Source organism: Astyanax mexicanus, chromosome 21 (genome assembly GCF_023375975.1).
Source record: "Astyanax mexicanus isolate ESR-SI-001 chromosome 21, AstMex3_surface, whole genome shotgun sequence".
NCBI lineage: Eukaryota > Metazoa > Chordata > Actinopteri > Characiformes > Acestrorhamphidae > Astyanax > Astyanax mexicanus.
The window spans coordinates 4,996,420-5,019,810 of record NC_064428.1 but is presented as its reverse complement, the minus strand read 5'-3'; the positions used below and the strand labels follow the sequence as shown (position 1 = coordinate 5,019,810).

The following is a 23,391-nucleotide window of genomic DNA, read 5'->3' as shown; positions in this document are numbered from 1 at the left end:
AAAAATTATTGACTGATTTATCACAGGTACACGTTATTGTTCACACATGAAAACAAGTCTCATACTGACACCTAATGGACAGATTCAGAAACTACAGCATAAAACTGAAGTAAAAAAAAAAATCATATTTTTTTCATCCAAACAATATTTTTTTCCCGTGTTACACTGGCAATCCATGCAAATGTTTTAAATGACTTATATTTCTGAATAAATATTATGATTAAATATTATTTGGTATGTTGTGATTAAATCATATTTTTATTTTTATGTATTTCAATCCGTGTTTTTTAAATGTTAGGCTGTAATTGGCTGAAATAAGAACATTTCCCCTCTAAGAAGATTTTTCCCTGTGTGATGCATGCACATTATTATTGCCTCACATCTGCACATATACTCAAGTACATGTTATATTATAAGATTTAACTACTATACATTCACTAACAAAACGAACAGATCAAAGATAAAAGCTATAGTACTTACAGTAGCATGTCTTCTACTCTACACACACACTGAGACTATAGATCAGAGGAGTTATACGTGTATTTGATCTCTAGTTGCTTTCTTGATAAATAAATAGATTTTAAGGACATGGCATTTGACAGCAGAAAATAAAAAAATAACTTTCTACTTAATTTCTACTTTATATTTGATTAGACTTATTTTCACAGCACATCAACAGGTGAGATCAGTGAGCACTATCAATAGCCAATTACTCTAGAGCATTGTTCAGCATCTTAACATTTTCTTTGCCTTTTAAGAATTTTAAGCACTAACTTTTTTTGTTACACATTTTACATTTTTGTTTTCTTGTCCTTGTATTTACCTATTTATTAATATGTTTATTTAAAATCTTATTTTATATTTTTATCCTAATTAACCTTTTTATTTTTATATAAATCTTAATCTGATCATATTATAGTAGTTACTCTACTATACTCCAATTTTTGTCCTTATAATGGTTTAAATTACTTATATTCCTGAATAAATATTGTGATTAAATATATATTTTTATTTATATATTTATTTTTATGTATTTTAATCATTGTGCCTTTTAAATGCTTGGCTATAATTGGCTAAAAAATGAATTTTAAATAGTTTACTGTTATTATTGGCTTGAGTTTGACAGAACTTGTTGAAACTATTGATACAGATGACCAAAAAAAGATTATTAAACATCAGTTTCAGGCTGCTGTTTTATATAGGCTATTTAACATTTCCTACAGGCTACTCATTAAAATAGCACGATTTAAAAAAGGTAGCACAAAGGGGAAATGAAGAAAACCAGCCTCAAATCACATCAAGCCTTCTAGTGTTCCTTTAGCCACACCTAAACAAATCTGAAACCTGACCTGTGATACAGAAGGGAGTGTTTCCGTGTTTCTGAAGAGGTGAAGGTTGACTGAGGAGAAATGTGCTTCAGTAAACTGTGTGTGTAGCCTAAAGCTAATGTAATATACCGAACGTGTTGCTTTATAATAAATTAACACAGCAAATCTATCAGCGTTAAATTAATACTTAAACTCGTACTGTAACAGTGTGGGTGTTGACTGAGGGCTGGCAGATTTAATGTGTATTTCTCAATAAAAAGAAATAACTTCCTCCCTCAATCTGCAACAGTTAATAATTTCCCGATTAATCACGGTGTTCTGAAGAGCTGTGCTACCCTGCCTATATTTATTATAAAAATGCACCATAATAGAACATACTCCCAAAAGAAGTCTAGATAGGATATTTGAATAGCCTAAATCACACGCCTTGTTTTAGGATGAATTTAATATAATAGTTGTGATTAGAAACTGTTTTATGTATTTTTACATTTTTGTAACACTCAAATAAGCTAGTGCTAGTCAATGACAGTGAGCTGAAGGTGTTTAAATGCTGCCTTCAAACGCACATATTAGCCACAAAAAAACTATTAAGAAAAAAGGTGAGCATGATTTTTGTTCATGTGAGTTTTTAAAAAAAACATGAACAACTTGGGAAAATACTTTTTTATGTAGGGGTTTATTTATGTTTATATTTTTGTTAACAGAGGTCAAATATACTTGTATTTATTGCTATTAAAACAAAGTGTGGTTTAGGTGTTTCTCTAGTAAAAAAAATCAGGTAGATAAGAGTAAAATATAAAAAACAGACTGCACCTGTTGTTAAATCAGTTTTTCGTTTTTATTTTTTCATTTATTGACACGCCCCTTCAACCTAAAGTGCGCGTTTCCTATCCGCAGGTAATTACCTGTGTCTTTGTGTAGCGTTCAGGTGCGCTAATCTCTTAAATACGATACTTCCTACATGGCTTGAAGGCAACAAAAACACTCACTGAAAACACGAATATATACAGCTCTGGAAAATATTCAGAGACCATTTTAGTTTCTGAATCAGTTTCTCTGATTTTGCTATTTATAGGTTTATGTTTGAGTAAAAGTGAACACTGTGGTTTTATTCTATAAACTACGGACAACATTTATCCCAAATTCCGAAAAAAGGTCTTGTCATTTAGAGCATTTATTAGTAGAAAATGAGAAAAATTGCCAAAATAACAAAAAATACAGACCTCAAATAACGCAAAGACACAAGTTCATATTCATAGTTTTAAGAGTCCCTGTGTAACCCTGTTTTTAATAACAGTTTTCATGCAACTTGGTATGTTCTCCTCCACCAGTCTTACACGCTGCTTTTGAATAGCTTTATAATAATTATAAAAATTCAAGCAGTTCAGTTTAGTGGTTTGATGGCTTGTGATCATCCATCTTCCTCTTGATTATATTCCAGAGTTTTTAATATGGTAAAATCTAAGAAACTCATCATTTTTATGTGGTCTATTGATAGTGCTCACTGATAGGCTAGAACTCGCCTGTTGATGTGCTGTGAAAATAAGTCTAATCAAATAGAAAGTAGAAATTAAGTAGAAAGTTTTTTTTTCTGCTGTAAAATGCCATGTCCTTAAAATCTATTTATTTATCAAGAAAGCAACTAGAGATCAAATGCACGTATAACTCCTCTGATCTATAGTCTCAGTGTGTGTGTAGAGTAGAAGACATGCTACTGTAAGTACTCTAGCTTTACTCTGTAATCTGTTCGTTTTGTTAGTGTATGGATAGTAGTTAAGTCTTATAATATAATCTGTACTTGAGTATATGTGCAGATGTGAGGCAATAATATTTTTTATATATATATATATTGAGGGCGACCCTCATTTTCCAGAGCTGTATTTCTATTCACGGATTTTAAAAATGTGGTACAGCGCATGCGCAGTGCAGGTTAGAAGCATATATGCAAGGGGTTGCACAACTTGGTAGAACACCGGCACAGGTAGCTTCCTCGGTTCCGCTTTCAAAATCAAGGTTTCGTCACGTGCCGTCACCGCCGCACGTAAGCGAGCCGCTCCACGGGATTCGCCCGCGGGCTGTCGGGTTCGGGCGGACGGTCCGGTCGCGCGCGCGTTCGCTCCTCCCACACGCACGAGACGTATCGCAGAGGGGAACGGAGCCGGGGCTGCTGGGGTTGAGTTGTGTGAAGAGCTCGTGCGGAACCGCGCAGGTAGGAGCCGGGCTGTCAGTCCGTGTGACAGAAGGACGGAGGTTTATTAGGAATTACGCGCCTCTGCGACATGGGAGCTCCGCTGCTGCTGCTGCTGCTCACCTTCTGCTCCTTTAGCGGTGAGTATCCTGCAGCACACACTGTGTGGAGAGCATGAAGGATGAAGTACTATAGTACTATAGTGTGATCATAAAATCAGAATGGGTTTGCCATTCATTCATTTATTCATTCATTCATTTATTAATTCCTGTCTTTATTAGATGCTATTATAAACCAACAGGAAATAGAAATAAAAAAGGAAAAGGTAGATGGAATCCTTCTTTAGAATCCTGTATTTATAACACAATGCATTTCATCCCATTCAATCAATCATGTGTAAGTACACTACCAGTCACATGTTTGGACACATCTCCTCTCATTCACTGTGTTTTATTTCTTTTTATGATTTTTTTTTTCATTGTAAATTTAATATTGAAGACTATATTAAAGCTATACACAAACATATTTATCTTTGAATTCAGATCTGTACACTCTTGGTGAGATTTTAATTTCAGTGTCTTCATGAGGGAAAGTCACCTGGAATAGTTTTCTCAGCGACTTGAAGGAAGGAGTTCCTGGAGGTGCTGAACAATAGTTTCACGCTGTGAAGCTCCAGCTCATCCTATAAATCACCTCAAATCACCATCTCAGTTCATCAGGTTTAAATCAGGGGATTAATGTGGAGGAATAACATAAATCCATATGTGTCACTTAATTGTTTTCATGTATTTAATATCAATCTACAATGGAAATAAATTAAAGAAAGAAATAAGGAAAAAACATTGAGGAATAAGGAAAAAAATGAGAAGGTGTGTCCAAACTTTTGTCTGGTACTGTACATGACATTCTAAAAATTTCATAATCCCTAGAACAGATAGAATATTTGTTTATAAGAACATACTCATATAATACATTATGAAATCTTTACTTGTCTTTACAAACAGACATACTTGTCTTGTACTTGTATTAAAATGTAATGAATAATGCATATAAATATTCTGTACTGTAGAATTTTGGTAGGTTATTTATTACATAATACATCATTCTTTGTTTCTTTTTTACATTATTTTTTAAACATTTTTATTATTATTACGTTACTGTCATTTAAAACATTTAAAACAGAAAAGTTACGAGATTTTGTTGCTACTGAATGTTTGAAACTGGGATGCAAAATAATACATTTATTTTGTTGCAGTAATATATTCTTAAAATTAATGAAAACATTTTGATAAAAATTTTGTTAAAGCAAAAATACCCTGAAATATTGTGATATTATTTTAGTGCCATATTGCTTACTCATAGTGTACATAACTAAACTGTGTAGTGAACTGAAAAAAAGCCAATTAAATCCATGTAACATGATGCATATCACTTTTGCCACATTTACAGACCTGTAGTAGCTGTAGGTGTAATAAAAATATATATTTTACATAATTTTACTTACAATTTAATTTATTATTCTATTCAAAAATATAAATTAAATATAGCTTATTGATAAAGGGGAATTGAGTAAATAGACATGATAAAATGTATCGAATAGACCTTAAAAAGGTGGAAGGGCAAAAAAACTCTTAATTTACTTTTTAAAAATGTGTTATTGTGGTCTTGTTTATGTGTAATTTGTGTGATTTGTCATAATGTTTAAAATTATGTGATTGGTCCTCTGCTACTCTACATCTTTTCCTAATTGTCCCACCTAAACATTTTTGACTTTGACTAATATAATATAATACTAAATTTAATATTAAATCTTTAATAAACATTTTATCTTTAGTTTTAGTTCAGAGGGAGGTGTGGATGTGTCATGTATTGAGTTATTGCCAGAGTTAAAGCTGTCGAACCAGTTCCAGTTCTCATGCTTTCCTCAGTTCCTTCCTTTGCGAGTGTGAGAAACAGATGGTTGCTAGAGCTTTTGTGAGAAATGTGCTACACTTACACTGATCTCTCTTTTTGCGTCTTTTTTATTCTCTTTCCCCCTCAGGTTTTCTCTCTCTGTGTTTGTACAGGGGTGGGGAATCCTTCTCTTTAACGAGAGCCCCCTTTTGTGGCCCTAAGAGGGTCTTATTTAACTTTGCGTCTGTGTCTGAGAGTGAGTCTGTGTGTTTTTCATACTGAACTGGCTGCACTGACTGGAAATGCTTCAATTAAAAAAAAAAAAAAATCTTACGTACATTTTGCTAAGTGTCAGGCTTAGGAAAAAATTATAAAAAAGGGAACAACTCAAAAAAGCGAGGAAAAGAACAATAACTGATTAAATGGTTTAGTTTCTTACAGTTATAATATTAATTTATAATATTTTATTTATAATAGTGGGTGCAGTCAGTTATTTGTCACACAATATTATGTGATTAATCATGATTAAAATATTTTAGAGAAAGAGAAGGGGAAGGCTGGGTAGGGCGTGTTCGTGTCACCAGGTATGAATTATAGGTTTTTACTGTTTAAATGATGCTTTAAGATAGTAGGCCATGTCTTACACAAAGCTCATTGCTATATTACACTCTGACAATAGTCTATTTTCACACCTTCCGCCTGTATCGCTTAAATAGTAACAGTGCTTGTAAATATTTCTACGGTGATGGGTGTGGTGGTCTGGAAGTGTGGTGCTTTCAGGTCTATTTTATTGCTATCTTGCTATTGGAAAACACAGGTGCGCCACTGACTCAATACAACCTACAGAGAGCACTGCATGTACCCAACACACGTACTAACACACGTTGCTAATTTTCCCGTTATTTAGCTGCTTGAGCACCTGCACAGCATAAACGAGAACCTGGCCCTTAAAGGGAATTGGAAGAGATACGCTGATAGTTTTATTTCATGCTACGCCCAAAACACACCCATGATTAATTAAGAGAATTAGTACATGCCTTTTGCAAGCTTTAAACTGGGCAAGGCCTACTTTTCCCGCCGTTACGACAGCAAAGGTACACTGACACACCCTCTTCTGCTGGAAGACCTACAGCATCATGAGAAAAACCCAGCTTTCTGATCCTGAGCTCCAAAAGCTTTTGGTAATCTCCTGATTTTTTTATAATAATAATAATAATAATAATAATAATAATAATTTTATTTATATAGCACCTTTCATACATAAGATGTAGCTCAAAGTGCTTTTCAATATAAGATCAATATACAAGATAATTACCTGAGGTACATTACAACAAGGTAAACAAAATAATAGGAAAAGTGAATACCAAAAAAGAAAAAGTAGAAAAAAAAAATAAAAAATAATTTATCAGCAAAACATAGAAACAATAAATATAAAATATAATTTATAAAGCTAGTAGAAAGCAAGGGTGTATAGATGTGTTTTAAGCTGTTTTTTAAATTGTGTAATATCTGGTGACTGTCGAATGTGTATCGGTAGAGAGTTCCAGATTTTTGGTGCATAAAAACAGAAGGCAGCTTCACCCGTCTTTTTATATTGCATTTTAGGAATATCTAATAAAGCAGCTCCTGATGATCTTAGAGCTCGATCTGGAACATATTCTGTCAATAGTTCAGAAATGTACTGAGGAGCTGATCCAGTCAGACATTTAAAAACCAGTAAGAGAATCTTAAAATCCATTCTAAATGGCACTGGCAGCCAGTGCAGTGAAGCTAGAACAGGTGTGATGTGTTCTCTCTTTTTAGCGCAAGTTAGAACTCTAGCTGCAGCGTTCTGAACCAGCTGTAATCTGTCAGTAGTAGATTTTGGGAGCCCAGTAAATAACGCATTACAGTAATCTAGTCTAGAGAAAACAAAAGCATGGATTAATTTCTCAGCATCCATCTGTTTGAGGATAGGTCTAACTCGTGTAATATTTCTTAAGTGATAGAAAGCTGTTCTTGTAACATTTCCAATATGAGGTTTAAAAGTTAAACTTGAGTCTAGAATTACACCCAGATTTCTAATTTCATCTTTAACTTGTGGAGCCAAATTTCCAAGTTGGCCTAAAACTATAGATTTTTCTGTTGTGTTGCCAATTATAAGAATTTCAGTTTTTTCTTCATTTAATTTGAGGAAATTTCTATTCATCCAGTTAATGATGTTGGTCAAGCAGGACGTTAGTCTGTCTAGAGCTCTTGTATCATTTTGCTCAACAGAAATATAAAGCTGTGTGTCATCTGCATAACTGTGATAGCTGACTGCATGTTTTTTTATAATATGTCCTAAAGGAAGCATATAAAGAGAGAACAGTAGAGGACCTAGAACTGAACCCTGAGGGACACCATAATTTATATTATAATCATTAGATCTATGCTCGGCTAGACTAACAAAGAACTTTCTGCCTTGAAGATATGATTTAAACCACTGTAGGACTGTTCCTGAGAGGCCAACCCAATTTTCAAGTCGATCTATTAAAATGTCAAGGTCTACAGTGTCAAAAGCTGCACTGAGATCTAAGAGAAGAAGGACAGAGACCTGGCGTCTGTCAGAATTTACTCTGAGATCATTTACTATTCTGAGCAGAGCTGTTTCAGTGCTGTGGCCCGATCTGAAGCCTGACTGGAATTTATCAAACACATCATTATTTTTTAAGAATTCATTTACTTGTGCAAATACAACTTTTTCTAGGATTTTACTGAGGAAGGGTAAATTTGAAATGGGTCTGAAGTTATTAAAACTGATGAGTCAAGGTTATGCTTTTTTAGTAGGGGCTTTACCACAGCAACCTTGAGGGCATCTGGTACAGTGCCAGTGTCTAAGGAACAGTTAATGATTTCCAAAACATTCTGAATAACACTTTCTAGAATCTGTTTAAAGAAAGAGGAGTTATTATCTTATGCAATTCTGTAAGTGAGATCTTTCTAAAATCCTGCATTACAGATTGTGGTTTAAAGATGATCAGAGCTTCAGGTTTTAAGCTCATCAGATTTGATCTAATATTATAGATTTTATCATTAAAAAATTGTGCAAATGATTCACATTTGCTTGGAGATGCTTCTAATAGCCAATATTTCGTGGTAGTGGGGTTTAAAAGGCGGTCTATGATTGAAAATAAAAACTTTGGGTTGTTGCTATTCTCATCTATTATCTTTGAGAAATGTAGCTGCCTCTGTGTGCGCATGCCCTTATTGTACTCTTCTATGCAATTTTTTAAAATGTCATAATGTACATGCAGTTTTGTTTTTCTATACACTCTCTCAGCTTTACGACATTTTCTTTTTAGTTGTTGCAGTTGTTCAGTTTTCCATGGTGTTTTCTTAGTCAAAGAGATTCTTTTTTCTCTTTCGGGAGCAACTAAATCTAGAACTGATCTTATTTTTGAGTTAAAAATGTCGACCATTTCATTTACATCAAGGTCTTCAAAAAGAATTGGTGTGTTGTTTAAAATGTTAATGAAGTCATTAGCAGTTGATGCTTTGATGTATCTTTTCTTTGTAAGATTGTTATTTCTAACCCTCTTATTTAAATAGATTGATACTGTAAAAAATACACAATAGTGATCTGAGACTGCAACATCTAAAATTTCATTAATATCTAAACACAGATTTCTTGACATCACTAGGTCTAAAGAATGCCCTCTATTGTGGGTGGGGTTAGTAACATACTGATTAAAGTTAAACGTTTCTACAAGTTGTATAAAATCCCAAGCTTTTCTATCTGAAACATCATCAATGTGAAAATTAAAATCACCAATAAGAAGAATCTGATCATATTGGGTAACACAAATAGACAGTAGTTCTGAGAATTCAGGGAGGAAGGAGGGTGAATGTTTAGGAGGTCTGTAAACAGTCAGCAGAAGGACTGACTCTTGACCTTTTAATATAATTGCTAAATATTCAAATGATTGGAAACTATCAAAAGATACAATTCTGCAGTTAAATACATTTTTGAAGACACTTGCTAAGCCACCCCCTTTCCTGCCTTCTCGCACAGAGTGAAAAAAGTTTTTTATGCCACACACACACATACACACACACACTTGAGATATTCAGTCCCAGAAGCAGCAAAACATCCTCAAAACCTTTAACTTTTCTTCCATGTTTCACAATAGGGGTTGTTTTTCTATTCTTTGAAGGCCTCAGAGTAAATCATAAAATGACAGGCTTTGAGATAAAGGTATATTTTGGTCTCATCTGTCCAGAAATCATTCTCCCAGAAGTATTGTAGCTTCCTCAAGTTTTGGCAAACTTCAGTCTGACTTTTTTGTATCACTCTGTCAACAGTGAGATCCTTCTGAGTCTACTACTATATCATCCCATTTCATTCCCACTTCATTCCTTTAGCATCCAATACCTTTTTCCTTTTAATTACAATAATACTGCAGGGTTTCCAGCTGTTTACTCTATTTTTTTAATACAGATACTTACCATTATTTTAATATGATTTTATTTAATACTGTGCATTTGGGACTCATTACAACATTAACCACATTTTTTAGGTTGTCGACATAGTAGTTTAACAAGCTGCTGACAATCCATAGCCAGGATCAGACTGTGTCTGTTCCTCGAATTAAACATGAACATGTTTATATTCAAATATAAATTGATATTAAACAATTTAAAGGTTGGTTTAATTCACCTTAGATCTCTAAATTCTGAGTCAGCAAAATTCAAAAATTCAATTAGCAAATTCAATTATAAGCTATCACATATTTGATTTGCTGTACCCCACTGAACCCTGGATTAGGCTTAATGAATATTAAGCAATAAACGAGGCTATAATTATATACTCAGCTCAGGTGTGATGAAGACAATGGCTTTCTTCATTACCAGCGAGGTTGTGATGCTTACCTGTTTTACCTACCTTTAAATATGTACCAACTCTGGTTGATGGGTGGAGTCAGGTAAGAGTATTTAGGTAGAGTAAACCTGAAAGAAAAAGTAGATGTTAAGATATGTGCACACAAAGTTATTGTTTTAATAATAGATAAGACTTTATGTTAACATGTTTTTGTTAATAGTCAAAGTCTTTATTGTTTAATTACTTATCTGTTTGTCTCTTTAGGCTAGCGACTTAATAGCATTGGTTAGGAAAAGCTGGCTCAACCCTCAGATACTTTATATTAACCCTTGTGTGTTGTCCCCCCCCCCCAACCCATTTATATTACATACAGTATGTTTGGCCAAGGGCTAATAAACATTGCTTCATTTGTAAATTTGAAACTAAACAAATTTTCTACTCATATCTTGAGTTTAATTCATTTTCTTTTACATTTTATTAAAAAACTAATAAAAAAGAGTAGCACTTTTTAAAAGAAATGTAACATAAGAAAGGTAAAGGGCAAATATTAACCATGTAAGCTGTTTATATTGCTTGCAATTTAGGTGAAGCAAGCATGTGTAAAGCATTTTAATGTAAAATTGCTTAATTTTGCTGAATTAAATACAAGTAACAAAGTAAACGAGTAACAAAAATATGAACACCTCACAAGGGTTAATATCACTATTAACAGTCAACCCACAGTAAACCCAACCCAACAGAACTACATAAACTAACCGACTGTTTAAAAAATACCTTTCAGTCTACTTTAGGTGAGTAGCACCACCATCAAAAAGCTTTTTAAACGTTTCAGTTCAGTTGTTAAAAGCGCTAAATAAATACATTTAATTTGAATTGATTAGGCCTTTTCCAATTATAAAATTCTACATTAGTGCATACTAAACAACATATACCCACTCTTATCAGAGAGGAAGGAGTAACTTGCTCTTACAGTCTGGCAGTTAACCCCTAAAATAAGATATACACATATACATAGCCCAGGGGAAATGGCTACACACTGAGAGAGAGAGTGTCATTAACAGGACCACACACCCAGATAGTGCCAGTGCAAATAGATGGTGTCAGGAGCCAATGGGAAACAAGTCCTGAGTTCTACTCATCAAGGTTGCAGTGGCCAAATGCAAACCACACCAGACAAGCAGCTTTCAATGACAATTGAGCAACTGTTGAAAACACTTTACATTTTGTACTACTCACTATTGTATGTTCATTACTAAACAATGATTAGCATTATCAAACCAGCCAGTTCTAACATTCAACCTTTTTAAAACTTCTTAATCATGTAGATCTGTTCTGATTTTATTAGCTAGACATGTAATTGCTTAATCAATCCAAAATATATCCCACATTAGCACCACAGTTTATTACTGAGGCAGTTTACCTGATATACAGTAAAACAGTACTCCAAAAGTTTTTTTGTAGGTGGGGGCATCTAATGGTGGGTGGGGTTAAAGACGGCTTTGAGTACTTTACTGGTGCCTTGCGCCTTCAGCATATGCTAATACTGTAAATAAAGTTTTGTTATTTACAGTATTACAACATTTAACAAAAACACTATCAGTAGATAGTCACTTACAGTAGACATATGGCCTTGAAATTCTTTGCTCTTCTTTCTTTTCTCTGTGTGTAGTGCAGCACAAAGACAAAGCGTTTACTTGTTTAAACTGGTTTAACATGTGATTACAGTATTGCCAGAACTTGTTACTTGGCACAAATACAAAATAAAGAAACATGACATGATTTAAGTCCAAAAACCTCAAATTCCCCTAAAGTTATATATAGAGAATCATTAGCAACTATACAGTATACATTGAGTATGGACTAATATATTGGGACACCAGTGGTATTGGGATTTCTGCAGAAATCAAGGCTGTTAAAAAGAGCTAACCATACTTTTGTAGGAGTAACTGTCTCTACATTAGGTTGCTTTTAGCAACAAGGGTGCTAGTGATGTGAGGATGTTGAATGGCGACCACCCAACCTGATCATCCCCAACTCCCCAACGCAATCCTCCCAAAAGTACATGCGCCAAAATGGTTCCCCAATGGTGGAGCAAACTACCTTCTACTACCAGATCAGGAGAATCTCTCACTATCTTTAATAAACTCCTGAAGACAGAGCTCTTCAAAGATCACTTACTCTCCTAACACCTCTAACTAACTACCTTCTACTACCAGATCAGGAGAATCTCTCACTATCTTTAATAAACTCCTGAAGACAGAGCTCTTCAAAGAGCACTTACTCTCCTAACACCTCTAACTAACTACCTTCTACTACCAGATCAGGAGAATCTGGAGAAAAGCCAGCAGAATTTGTATGCGTGGGATCAGTATGTTTCCCTACACTATAATTTTGAATCAAACCAAATTTTAAATTTAAATTCAAATTAATTCAATAAATTGGATCAAATTTGGAAATTCTCAATTTTGTGGTACCCTGGGGGTGACTACACGCTAACGGTAAGTGTAATCTACTACAACACAGTGGTAAAGTGCAGAATATTTAGTATATGCCTAAAAAGTGTACAAAAAATACCTTTAAAGTTTCACAATAAATAATTATCACTCTATAACAGGGGTGTCCAAACTACGGCCCGCGGGTCATTTGCGGCCCGTTTCCTTTTTTGGAGCGGCCCACGAGGTATTTTAGAAATAGAATGAAAGTTGGCCCGCTGTTAAGCAGGTTTTTATAATGTGAGATTCAAAGTTTGAACGCTAGGTGTCAGAAACAGGCCAAAATCTTAGTTTACTACACAACACTGTCAAAGATAAAGTTAAAGATAGTAAGTCAAGTAAAATTATGTGTAAATGAAATAATCAGGAAAAAAGTATTATTTAAAGTGGTATATTTCATTATTTGTTTTATTACAGAGTCTGTGGCCCGTCACACAAATATATTTCTCCTTCTGGCCCCCAACAAAAAAAGTTTGGACACCCCTGATCTATAAGATTGGTTTGACACCATGGAAGGCATTGTTGAGTGTGTACCACACAAATTGTAACAGTCCTCTTCAGTTTAATAATACAGTTCCTGTAATTGTTTGATGTTTAGGTTTGAGCTGGGGCCGGAAAGTGTCGGTACCTGAGGGACCTCTAGTGCGAGTGGAGGGTCAGGAGCTGTCTCTGCGCTGTGAAGTATCGGACTATGAGGGTCCCCAGGAGCAGGACTTTGAGTGGAAAGCAGCACATGGGTCTGATAGCATCAGTGTCATCTCCACCTTTGACTCTTCATTCTCAGACCCGTCTTTAACAGAGCGTGTGCTCAGTAAGGACGTCAGTCTGCACAGGCTGGGAGATTCCACTGTGGAGCTGAGGATTAAAGAGGCCAGAGTGACGGACAGCGCCACTTACACCTGCAGCACCCCCAGCACTGACTCCACCATCAGTGGAAACTATGATGCATCAGTGCAGCTGAAAGGTAAGAGTTTCTGAGCTGTGCTGAAGGTACGAGTGGATCAGATACTGCAGCAGTGCTACTGGAGTTTTTAAACACTGTGTTTAATCATCTCTCACTGTCCTCCACTCTATTACACACTCCTACCTACAGCTGAAACACCTTGTAGATAAAATAAAGTTAGTGCACAGTACAGTGCCCACAGTACAGTGTCTACAGGACACTGCTCACAATAAACTGTCCACAGTATACTGTCCACAGGACACTGCGCACAGTACAGTGCCCACAGGACACTGCGCACAGTACAGTGCCCACAGGACACTGCCCACAGTACAGTATCCACAGAACACTGCCCACAGGACACTGCTCACAGGACACTGCCCACAGGACGCTGCCCACAGTACTGCTAATAATATCTGCTCTGGGGTGGTCTGTTTTGTGGGTTTCTGAGTATTTTTCTTGTGACTAATTTTTACTAGTTTTGATACCATTATTAATTTAACAATAATTTAACATCACAAACAGCAAACATTGTCGATTATCTCAACTAATCGTTGCAGCCCGAGAAATAACACATTCACTTTCAGGACCTGTTATGATGTGATTATGACTGTGTGCTTATGTACTCCTGACCCATAGTACACTCTCAGCACTTTCTGTATTATAGTTGGTGTATAAAAATATTTATATCAGTGTGTGTGTGTGTGTGTTCACACATATATATATTTTTGTCCAGTGGCATTAATCTGTCAGTGCTGTTCAACACCTGGGCCAAAAATGTCCTGAGCCTTTTCCTCTGTATTGTCTGTTTGCAGTGATTCATGATTCGCTGGTCTTGGCCCCTGAAGCTCCCGTCTCCTCAGTCCGGGAGGGTAGATCTCTCAGTCTGCGCTGCAGCGTCTCCCACGACTTCACTGAGGGGAAGTATCTCTCTGTGACCTGGTCTATTAAAAAGGAGACGTCTACAGAAGAGGATCTGGTAACGTTTGGCCCCGGTGTGGGAATAACAGTGGGTGGGAATTTCACTCAGCGCTATGCGGATGGTGGAATGCATCTGCACTCGGACACCGGTGGCTCCTACAGCCTGGTGCTCTCTGGAGCTGTGCCTGCAGATCAGGGGATGTATGTGTGCACCGGCAGAGAGTGGACCAGAGAACAGGGTGGCTGGAACAGGATACAGGAAAAGGCAGCGGTCATGGGTCAAGTGGTTGTTGTTCCAACAGGTGAGGATGGATTGCAGAAAGCATTTGGATGTGTGTGTGTCTGTGTGTGTGTGTGTTTGAATGTGTGTGTGTGTGTGTGTGTGGGCACAACTAATTACTGGAAAATCTGAAAATGCTATATATTTATATTTATATTTATTTTATTAATTCAGAGTTACTCTTTGGTGGTGTAGTGTTTCAGAGTTTATTCGCAAGGTCAAGTCATATTACCTACATTAAACAGCTGAGACACACACTAAATAATGTAAAGTCTATTAACATTTTTCTTAGTACTTTACAACAAAAAAGTGCACATTTACTTTCCAATTATTTGCATAACAACCGTGCCCCCAACCCTCACCTACCATTAGTGTGTAGTCTTGCCCGCGAGGGCTCCCTTCCTTTAGATTAGATTGCTTGAGCACAGTGTTGTTGGCCATAAGAGCAAGTTACCATTTTCTTTATGCAAATGTGCAAAGTGTGACTTCATTCTCTCCAAGAACCATGCTGCATTAATTTTCCAATGTATTTGTAACACAAGCCTGCAGAGAAATAAAACTAAATGACAAATGAGAAAGCTAACCTTCCCTGAAAAAAAAAATATTATTTACAGGTTTTTGTACGGGTGCTTGAAATCCTGGAAAATGCTTGAATTTTAACATTCTGTTTTCCAGGCTTGGAAAGTGCTGGAATTTTGGAGAAAGTGCTTGAAACTGCTTGAAATTGTAACTACATCAACAAATAACTGTCTGACTAAATAAGTTCATCTAAAGAAAAAAATTGCAGAGCGTAAAATAAAAAAGGCTTCGCTCGCGCCTCCACGTATGTAAGACTAAAAGTCCGGTTCTTTCTTGTAATCCAAGAGGAGTTGGCTCACGAGGAATCGGCTCTGTTTACACCTCTGTGTTTTTTTAAAACACTGACAGCAGGAGAGTTAGCTAACTATGCTAAAAGCCAAGCTTTGGATTTATCTAAATCAGAGACTCTAAAAAAAGATGGACGTCGTGTCACCGTTCCCATTTATTCAATGAAAATGAAGCGAAAATCTTCCGCCATTTTGGCGATCCTGATACCCGAGTCTGCGCAGTAGAGACCAGAGGAGGGAAAAAGACTGTGGAGAGACAGCCTACTCATTTAAATAACCCCGCCCCTGAGGGCTGCCTCGAGGTCACAGGCTGCAGAGCGGAGCTGACGGTCTGTTATTGGTCCCGCCCATAACCAGCCCTTTCACAATAACCACACCTTTTTTGAATAGAGCTGAATAACGTTTTAAAAACCGTATTCTGTGGGGATATAAAAATTTAACAAAATAATCAGAGGTTACACTAGCTGCTGCATTTAAATAAAGGAGGTAGAATTACAGTATATTAGGAAAAAACGTGATTAAAAGTTGTTCTGTTTTGCCATTGAAACCTATGGGGATGGGTGGGGTTACACAGCTTTCTGCAACTGAACAGCAGGGGGCGCCCGACCTGTGGTGGCTTCACTTTTGAGAGACGATGCTCTGTCCAGCTATATACAGTCTATGATCTAAAAAATAATAGTAATAATCCGGTTTACACGTATAATATACTATTAGGCTAAACCCAGCCTGGCACTGTTAACTCGGTGTTACCGTCCTCCAACGAGCTGCTGTTTGGTTCGCTACAGTGCCGTGAAACAAGCTGAAACGAGCCGATTTAGCTATGCTTAAAGCCAAAAGCCGGGTTAACAGTGCTGCCAAGTGGGTCACCATTATCATTAATTTACCACAGCTGAAAGGTGCTGGAAAAAAATTGAAAATAGGCCTTGAAAGTGCTTAAAAAAGTGCTTGAATTTTACCTTGTAAAAGGTGTATGAAGCCTGTATTTATGATGAGTCATGAATAAAAAAATATGGTGAAGACCTATTACTAGTATTATGTTTCTCACTTTTATCAAAAATGTCATCTGAATACCCAAAGAAAGGTAGCCCTTATGGAAAAGACAACACACTAATGGTTTTGTTGGGTTAGTGGACATGCCCGTTATGCAAATAAATGAAATATGTCCTTCTTGTGTGATGAACTGAGAAATGTTAGTTAAAGGTTTACCTTTACTCCTAAAAAAGGGTTAAAAGATTAACTTTAAGTATAGTGTTACTTTAACTCTGCATTATTGAGTCTAATCAATGGTCACACATATACATTCAACATAATTTAAATAAACTCACATGGTATATATATATATTTTTTTTGCAATACTGTATTGATTTTCAAAAATATTGTTTATTTTTAGTTATTAGTTCAGATAAAAAGATTGGTGTCAGAAGTGTTATAATTTTTGTTGTGTTTAAATCCTGACCACTAGAAGGCAGTGTTGTCATTAGAGCCCACTGTGCTGATTGGATGAAAAGTAAACTTTCCTTTAACTGTTGTTTTTTGTAATATTAATTATTTTTGTTAAATTATTATATTGTGATATATATCACAATATGTTGAATCGTAACCTCTATATAATGATACATCTTGTATTGCCAAACTGTTACCAATACACAGCCCTAGAGTGTGTTTGTGTGTGCAGGTTTTGATAACCTTGTAAGAACTACAAGTTCTCACAAGCATTGTAGAATAATTGTTATAATCTGTTGGTTAGTGAGGACATTGTGGTGTTCCTTTTTTGTGGTACTAATTTCAAGAATATACCATTATAACATTCAGCAGAAAAAACGTCATTACGATATATTGTGTGCAGTACAACAGAACTGGTATATTCAGGTGCTGAGAGCAGTGTCACATTTCTGCCGTTTATTGACTTTAGTACTGTTTGCCGTGTGTCTATAACTTTTCCTACAGATGGCTGTTTAAATGACGTTACCAGGGATATTCCTGGTTACCGTGTCGTCTGTCAGTGATGTTAGGAATTTAATTAAACTGGACCTCCTGTCTAGACTGAAAGAGCTGGATCAGCACTGCTTTTACCTTACACTGAAGACATTTACGTTTGAGATCAAAATATGAATTTGATGTAATAGGTGTATTAAACAGCTGAGAATATGCCACATTTTGGCAACAGTGTATGATTTTACCATATTTCTTATTAGTCTAACAGATAGAGAGTAGAGTAATTGGTTTTTAAAAACTGATTCACGAAGTGACTGACAGGAGATCACTTTAAAAACAGAGAAGGCTCTGGTCCAGGCAGCAGTTTTTGAAAATGGTTTCATCAGGCTCCAAATATAGTTATAGTTATAGATAAATCATTTTTGTATCTGCTAACAATTTACATTAAAAGTTGATTAACATTTGACTTAACAAGAAATGAGCAAAACCTTTAATAAAGCTTCAGTAATGTTAATTAAACTTGACACTAACATTGCAAATAAAGCATTTTTCACAGCTGAAACACTACATTAATATTAGATAATGTAGTCTATTACTTGTTATGTAATGTTAACTATCACTTTATAAAAATAGATATGGATTTTTGTCATTATCAATTATCATTACATTTATACGGAGCCCGGGAGGGGCCGTGGATAATAAAAAAAAATTATTTAATTTATTAAAACCAGATCAAAACAAAGTTATAATGCAATGTGCAAATGTGTTTATTAATTTCTCAATAACATTCAGCCAGCCTCCAAGGAAATGCACATCTTCTTAAATCTAGTCATCATTATTACTTTTATGATAGATTTAATCTATATTTTAATAATTTGTATTAAAAAAATAATTCAGAAAATATACCTTCAACAAGTTCATAATTATTATATTTTTTATTTGAAGCTTGTGGCATGTTTCTGGGCAGGACACTGTGATTTGACAATGAGCAGATATTCAGGACATTTTATCAGATATAAAAACAGAATAATTTTAGGAAACATATTGGAATAAATGATCAAATTGATCCAAATTATTATATGAAATGCCCATTTACTAAATATCGTAAAACATTGTATTAATAGTATTTTATTTAGTGTTACATATTTAAAGCAGCTCTTATATAAGCCAGACAACTGTCACACATTGCATTAATTTGCTATTATCTTTATTAACTTTTACAGTGTACATTTGGACCTAATTCTTATAGCTGTATATTTATAAAAGTATACTTCTTTACGTTATATTATTGTTGAAAATAAGAAATAAAAAAACACATTGCATCATAACTTTGTTTTGATCTGGTTTTAATAACACACATTTATCCTGCATCAGTAAAATGTTTGTTTCCTTTATTCATGACTGGAATGGACTGTATTTGTCTATATTGTTGGTAAATAAGCTCTGTGAAGAACTGCGCGCAGCAGGTGTCTCGCGGCCGGGGAACCGATGCCGCGGTCAGCTCTCCCCCACGCGCTGTGGCGATTCCACCACCACGGCACAATCTGCACACTGTACTGTACATCTAACTGTAACACCAGTGCAGTAATAATCAGCAGGTTATAAATGTAGATAACTGATTATCTTCACCGCACCCCTGTAACTGATCAAAAGAGAGCTTCTTGCCTTAGTGCGCATAAAAAAGTTAGCTCAAATTACAGAAATCGTGAGCACGAATTAAAGAAATCATGAGCACGAACTGCTACATTGTTCACTCAATTTCATTTTTTTTATCCACGGCCCCTCCCGGGCTCCGTACATTAAACATAATGGATACAATTTAGTCCCAAATTGTAGACCCAACAGTGCAAACCAAAAACATACAGTAAGAAGAAATGTGCCGACAAAAATTAATATTAAGCACAGTACACTAAGGCTTGGGCACCCTGCTCGTTTTATGTCTTAATTATGGTGTGGAGTAAACCCTGTATATAGCAAGCTTCTTGAGGTAGCAGTCATTTAAACCATATTTGATCTTGACACTGTAATCCCAGAGGTTTCAGTTTCCCTTCCCATTAAAAGGCTATTTAAAAAAGCTAGTACAGAATTGTAAATACGTGTTACCAGGCCTTGTTTACAAATTGATTGGTTAAATCATTTAAACACTGTTTGTAGGGAGACTGGACACAACATTTTTTTGTTTGACTATACAAAGCACTATCCACCATATACAAAGTTGCAGTTAAACAAAAAGGGTGCAGAGAAATTAAAATTACAACACAGTAAATCAATACTGAAGTGATCCAGACTATGAAGGAACACATAAGGAATCACTGAATTGAAGGAGTCTCTAAATCTTTGTCTAATACTGTATATGTTGATATTTATAAAGTCATATGAAAAAGTTTGGGCACCCCTATTAATCTTAATCATTTTTAGTTGTAAATATTTGGGTACAGCCATTTCAGTTTGATATATCTAATAACTGATGAACACAGTAATATTTCAGGATTGAAATGAGGTTTATTGTACTAACAGAAAATGTGCAATATGCATTAAACCAAAATTTGACCGGTGCAAAAGTATGGGCACCCTTATCATTTTATTGATTTGAATACTCCTAACTACTTTTTACTGACTTACTGAAGCACAAAATTGGTTTGGTAACCTCATTGAGCTTTGAACTTCATAGCCAGGTGTATCCAATCATGAGAAAAGGTATTTAAGGTGGCCAATTGCAAGTTGTTCTCCTATTTGAATCTCCTCTGAAGAGTGGCATCATGGGCTCATCAAAACAACTCTCAAATGATCTAAAAACAAAGATTGTTCAACATAGTTGTTCAGGGGAAGGATACAAAAAGTTGTCTCAGAGATTTAACCTGTCAGTTTCCACTGTGAGGAACATAGTAAGGAAATGGAAGAGCACAGGGACAGATCTTGTTAAGCCCAGAAGTGGCAGGCCAAGAAAAATATCAGAAAGGCAGAGAAGAAGAATGGTGAGAACAGTCAAGGACAATCCACAGACCACCTCCAAAGAGCTGCAGCATCATCTTGCAGATGGTGTCACTGTGAATTGATAAGGGTGCCCATAATTTTGGTTGAATGCATATTGCACATTTTCTGTTAGTACAATAAACCTCATTTAAATCCTGAAATATTACTGTGTCCATGAGTTATTAGATATATCAAACTGAAATGGCTGTTGCAAACACTGCAAATATTTACAACTAAAAATGTTTAAGATTAATAGGGGTGCCCAAACTTTTCATATAAATAGTATATTTGGCTGTTTAAACATATCTAGACATTGTTTTAATTCACCTACTTAACCAATGTTTTTTGCATTGTTTGTTGCCTTGTGCAAAATTTTGCAGTTGTAACACTTTAGTTAGTTTTATTATTAATACATCAACATGGACCTCCAATTTAGTAAAAAGCGGAGTATATAATGCTTTAGAGGGTTAAGATGTTACTTGTTGAATGTTACATATAATTTAATTTCTTTATTCTTCACTGATAATGTCACAGCAGTGCTAACACACTTCCCCATGTTTCCTGATTTCAGCTGAATCCCTGGCTGTGCACATACTGGGTAGCACCACCCTCACCACAGGAGATACTCTGAACCTCACCTGCTGGGTTTCTGCTGATGATCACGCTGTTCTGAGTCTGGAGGTGTCTTGGTTGTTTAATGCCACACAGGTTCTCGCTCATGTTGGTCGAGATGGAGTAGTGGCTAAAAACTCCAATGTGTTGAGCATGAGCCAGGTGGGAGAGGGTGTTTTCAGTCTGGAGATGGATGGAGTCGAGCCCTCTGATATGGGATTGTACTCGTGCAGGGTGAGGGCCATGGTGCAGCGCAGCAAGGGAAACTGGTACCTGGCTGCAGAGAAAACATCAACCCCTGTACAGGTGTCCATCACTCCCAAAGGTGAGTAGAACTGTGCTTTTAAGATGATCCAGGACAATAGAGGGCATTGTGTTTAACAATTCAGATTAGTATCAGAGAATCAGGTTTAGATCTGAGGATGCTGCCATGGGGGATGTTCTGAACATTCCAGTACAAACACAAGCAAAAAACATTAGTAAATATGAATACATTAATACTGTGAATAACAATGCTTTATTAACTGTATTACCATGTTTTGATGATGTATGGCACCAGTAAAGCACTTAGATTAGATTAAAGAACAGTATGTCCTCGAAGCCTCCTTAGTCCATGCCCACCATCACATGTCAATTTCTTCAAAAACCCTCAGGAACACTATTTTCACAGCCTATCAGGGGAGTTGCCTCAGATTGAAGTGGGGAATTTTAGACTGATTAGCAGATTAGATGCCTAGCATCTAAAAAAACAGTATATGATTAAGTATTAGCTGATTTTAAATGTGAGAACTGTCTTGTTTGCTAATGCCAATTATTGTTTAGCCAACAGGTGTTACATTAAGTTAGTACAATATTTAAAGTATTTCCATAATTGCTCACGTGTTTTTGAAAGATGCTTGTTAGGTGTGCTTTATGTTTGAGCAAAACCTTTCCACATCTTTCCCAATGGTTCATGACACCATCTTTTAGCATAATGGACGTGTTCTCCTGTTACTGATACTTATTGTCAGTGTGTAGTCATTTCTTCTAGGCTTCCTTCTCTTGTGTATATGTGTATATCTAATGTAGTGGTTGACTGCCCAGCCTTAGTGTTGTAGACTGTAAGAACAATTTAACTCTTTCTCTGTTGATAAAACTGGATTTATGTTTGGCTAAAGGCTACACTGACAAAACATGCACTAATATAGAATCTAATGTTTCTACAATAATGTTTCATGTAGGCCTAGACAATATTTCGATATCGGTATTTATCGCGATAAGAAATGTTTCAATAACGGTGATATCATTTTTAAGGCATATCGATATGTATTATTTACTAAATCTATCACAGACAGGCGTTCTTTTAGCGGCGTCAGTTCACTGCAGAGCTGAACACAATCAGCCTCCATAGCCGGGCTAGGCTCCGCATCGCACCTAAAATCTCCCGCGAAGAAGCGAAACCAACCGAAACCGACCTTAACCGAGCGGATCTCGGTCGCGCTCTGGTCCTCACATAAAATACCCCGCAATGAAGCTCGGTTTCAGCGCAGGACATTTTAGATGCAAAATGAGCGCACCTGACGTTTCCTCAAGTGATTAAACAGAAGAAATATTTTTAATGTACAGTTTTTTATATTGGTAATATGTATACAGGTTATAGGTTTGTGTTTGACAGAGATGTCATGTTTTTATTTTGCTACATTCAAATAAAAATGAGCATTGATTTATTCTGACCATTTTTATTTCTAAAGTATTATATAGTTTTTGTGAGAGGAGGCTTTAAAGACTTAAATTAAAATTTCAGACAGTAGTGTACAGATTTCCATTGCAGGGATTCTTAGCAGTTTTTCTGAGGCCTTCAAAGTATTTATATCGATATCGAAATTATATCGTATCGACTGAAATTAAGGAATATATTGTGATATAAATTTTGACCATATCATCCAGCACTAGTAGTTTCAATAAACTGTAAAAACTGTGATAAACTGCAAGAAACCCTGCAGCCAGTATATTTGCTGTGATTCAGTTTTCAAGTGTGTTTCATTCTCATAGCCAACAAGTTCAAGTTAATATCGCTGTAGTCACTAAGATGGTTCTGCCAAGACATCAAGTATACTTTAACTTGACAGGGTCAAGGATGCTAA

General features: G+C 35.8%; 1 protein-coding gene across 1 annotated transcript in view; it reads left to right on the top strand.

Annotated features, from left to right (window-relative positions):
• The first annotated feature begins 3,367 nt into the window (after window positions 1-3,367).
• The window catches only part of ptgfrnb (prostaglandin F2 receptor inhibitor b), a 50,255-nt gene continuing 30,231 nt past the window's right edge, over window positions 3,368-23,391 (top strand). The window contains exons 1-4 of the mRNA XM_022664271.2: window positions 3,368-3,656; window positions 13,340-13,705; window positions 14,497-14,904; window positions 21,228-21,593. Coding sequence (XP_022519992.2) covers window positions 3,608-3,656; window positions 13,340-13,705; window positions 14,497-14,904; window positions 21,228-21,593 — 1,189 coding nt within the window. The 5' untranslated portion in view covers window positions 3,368-3,607. The remainder of the gene's footprint in view (window positions 3,657-13,339; window positions 13,706-14,496; window positions 14,905-21,227; window positions 21,594-23,391) is intronic.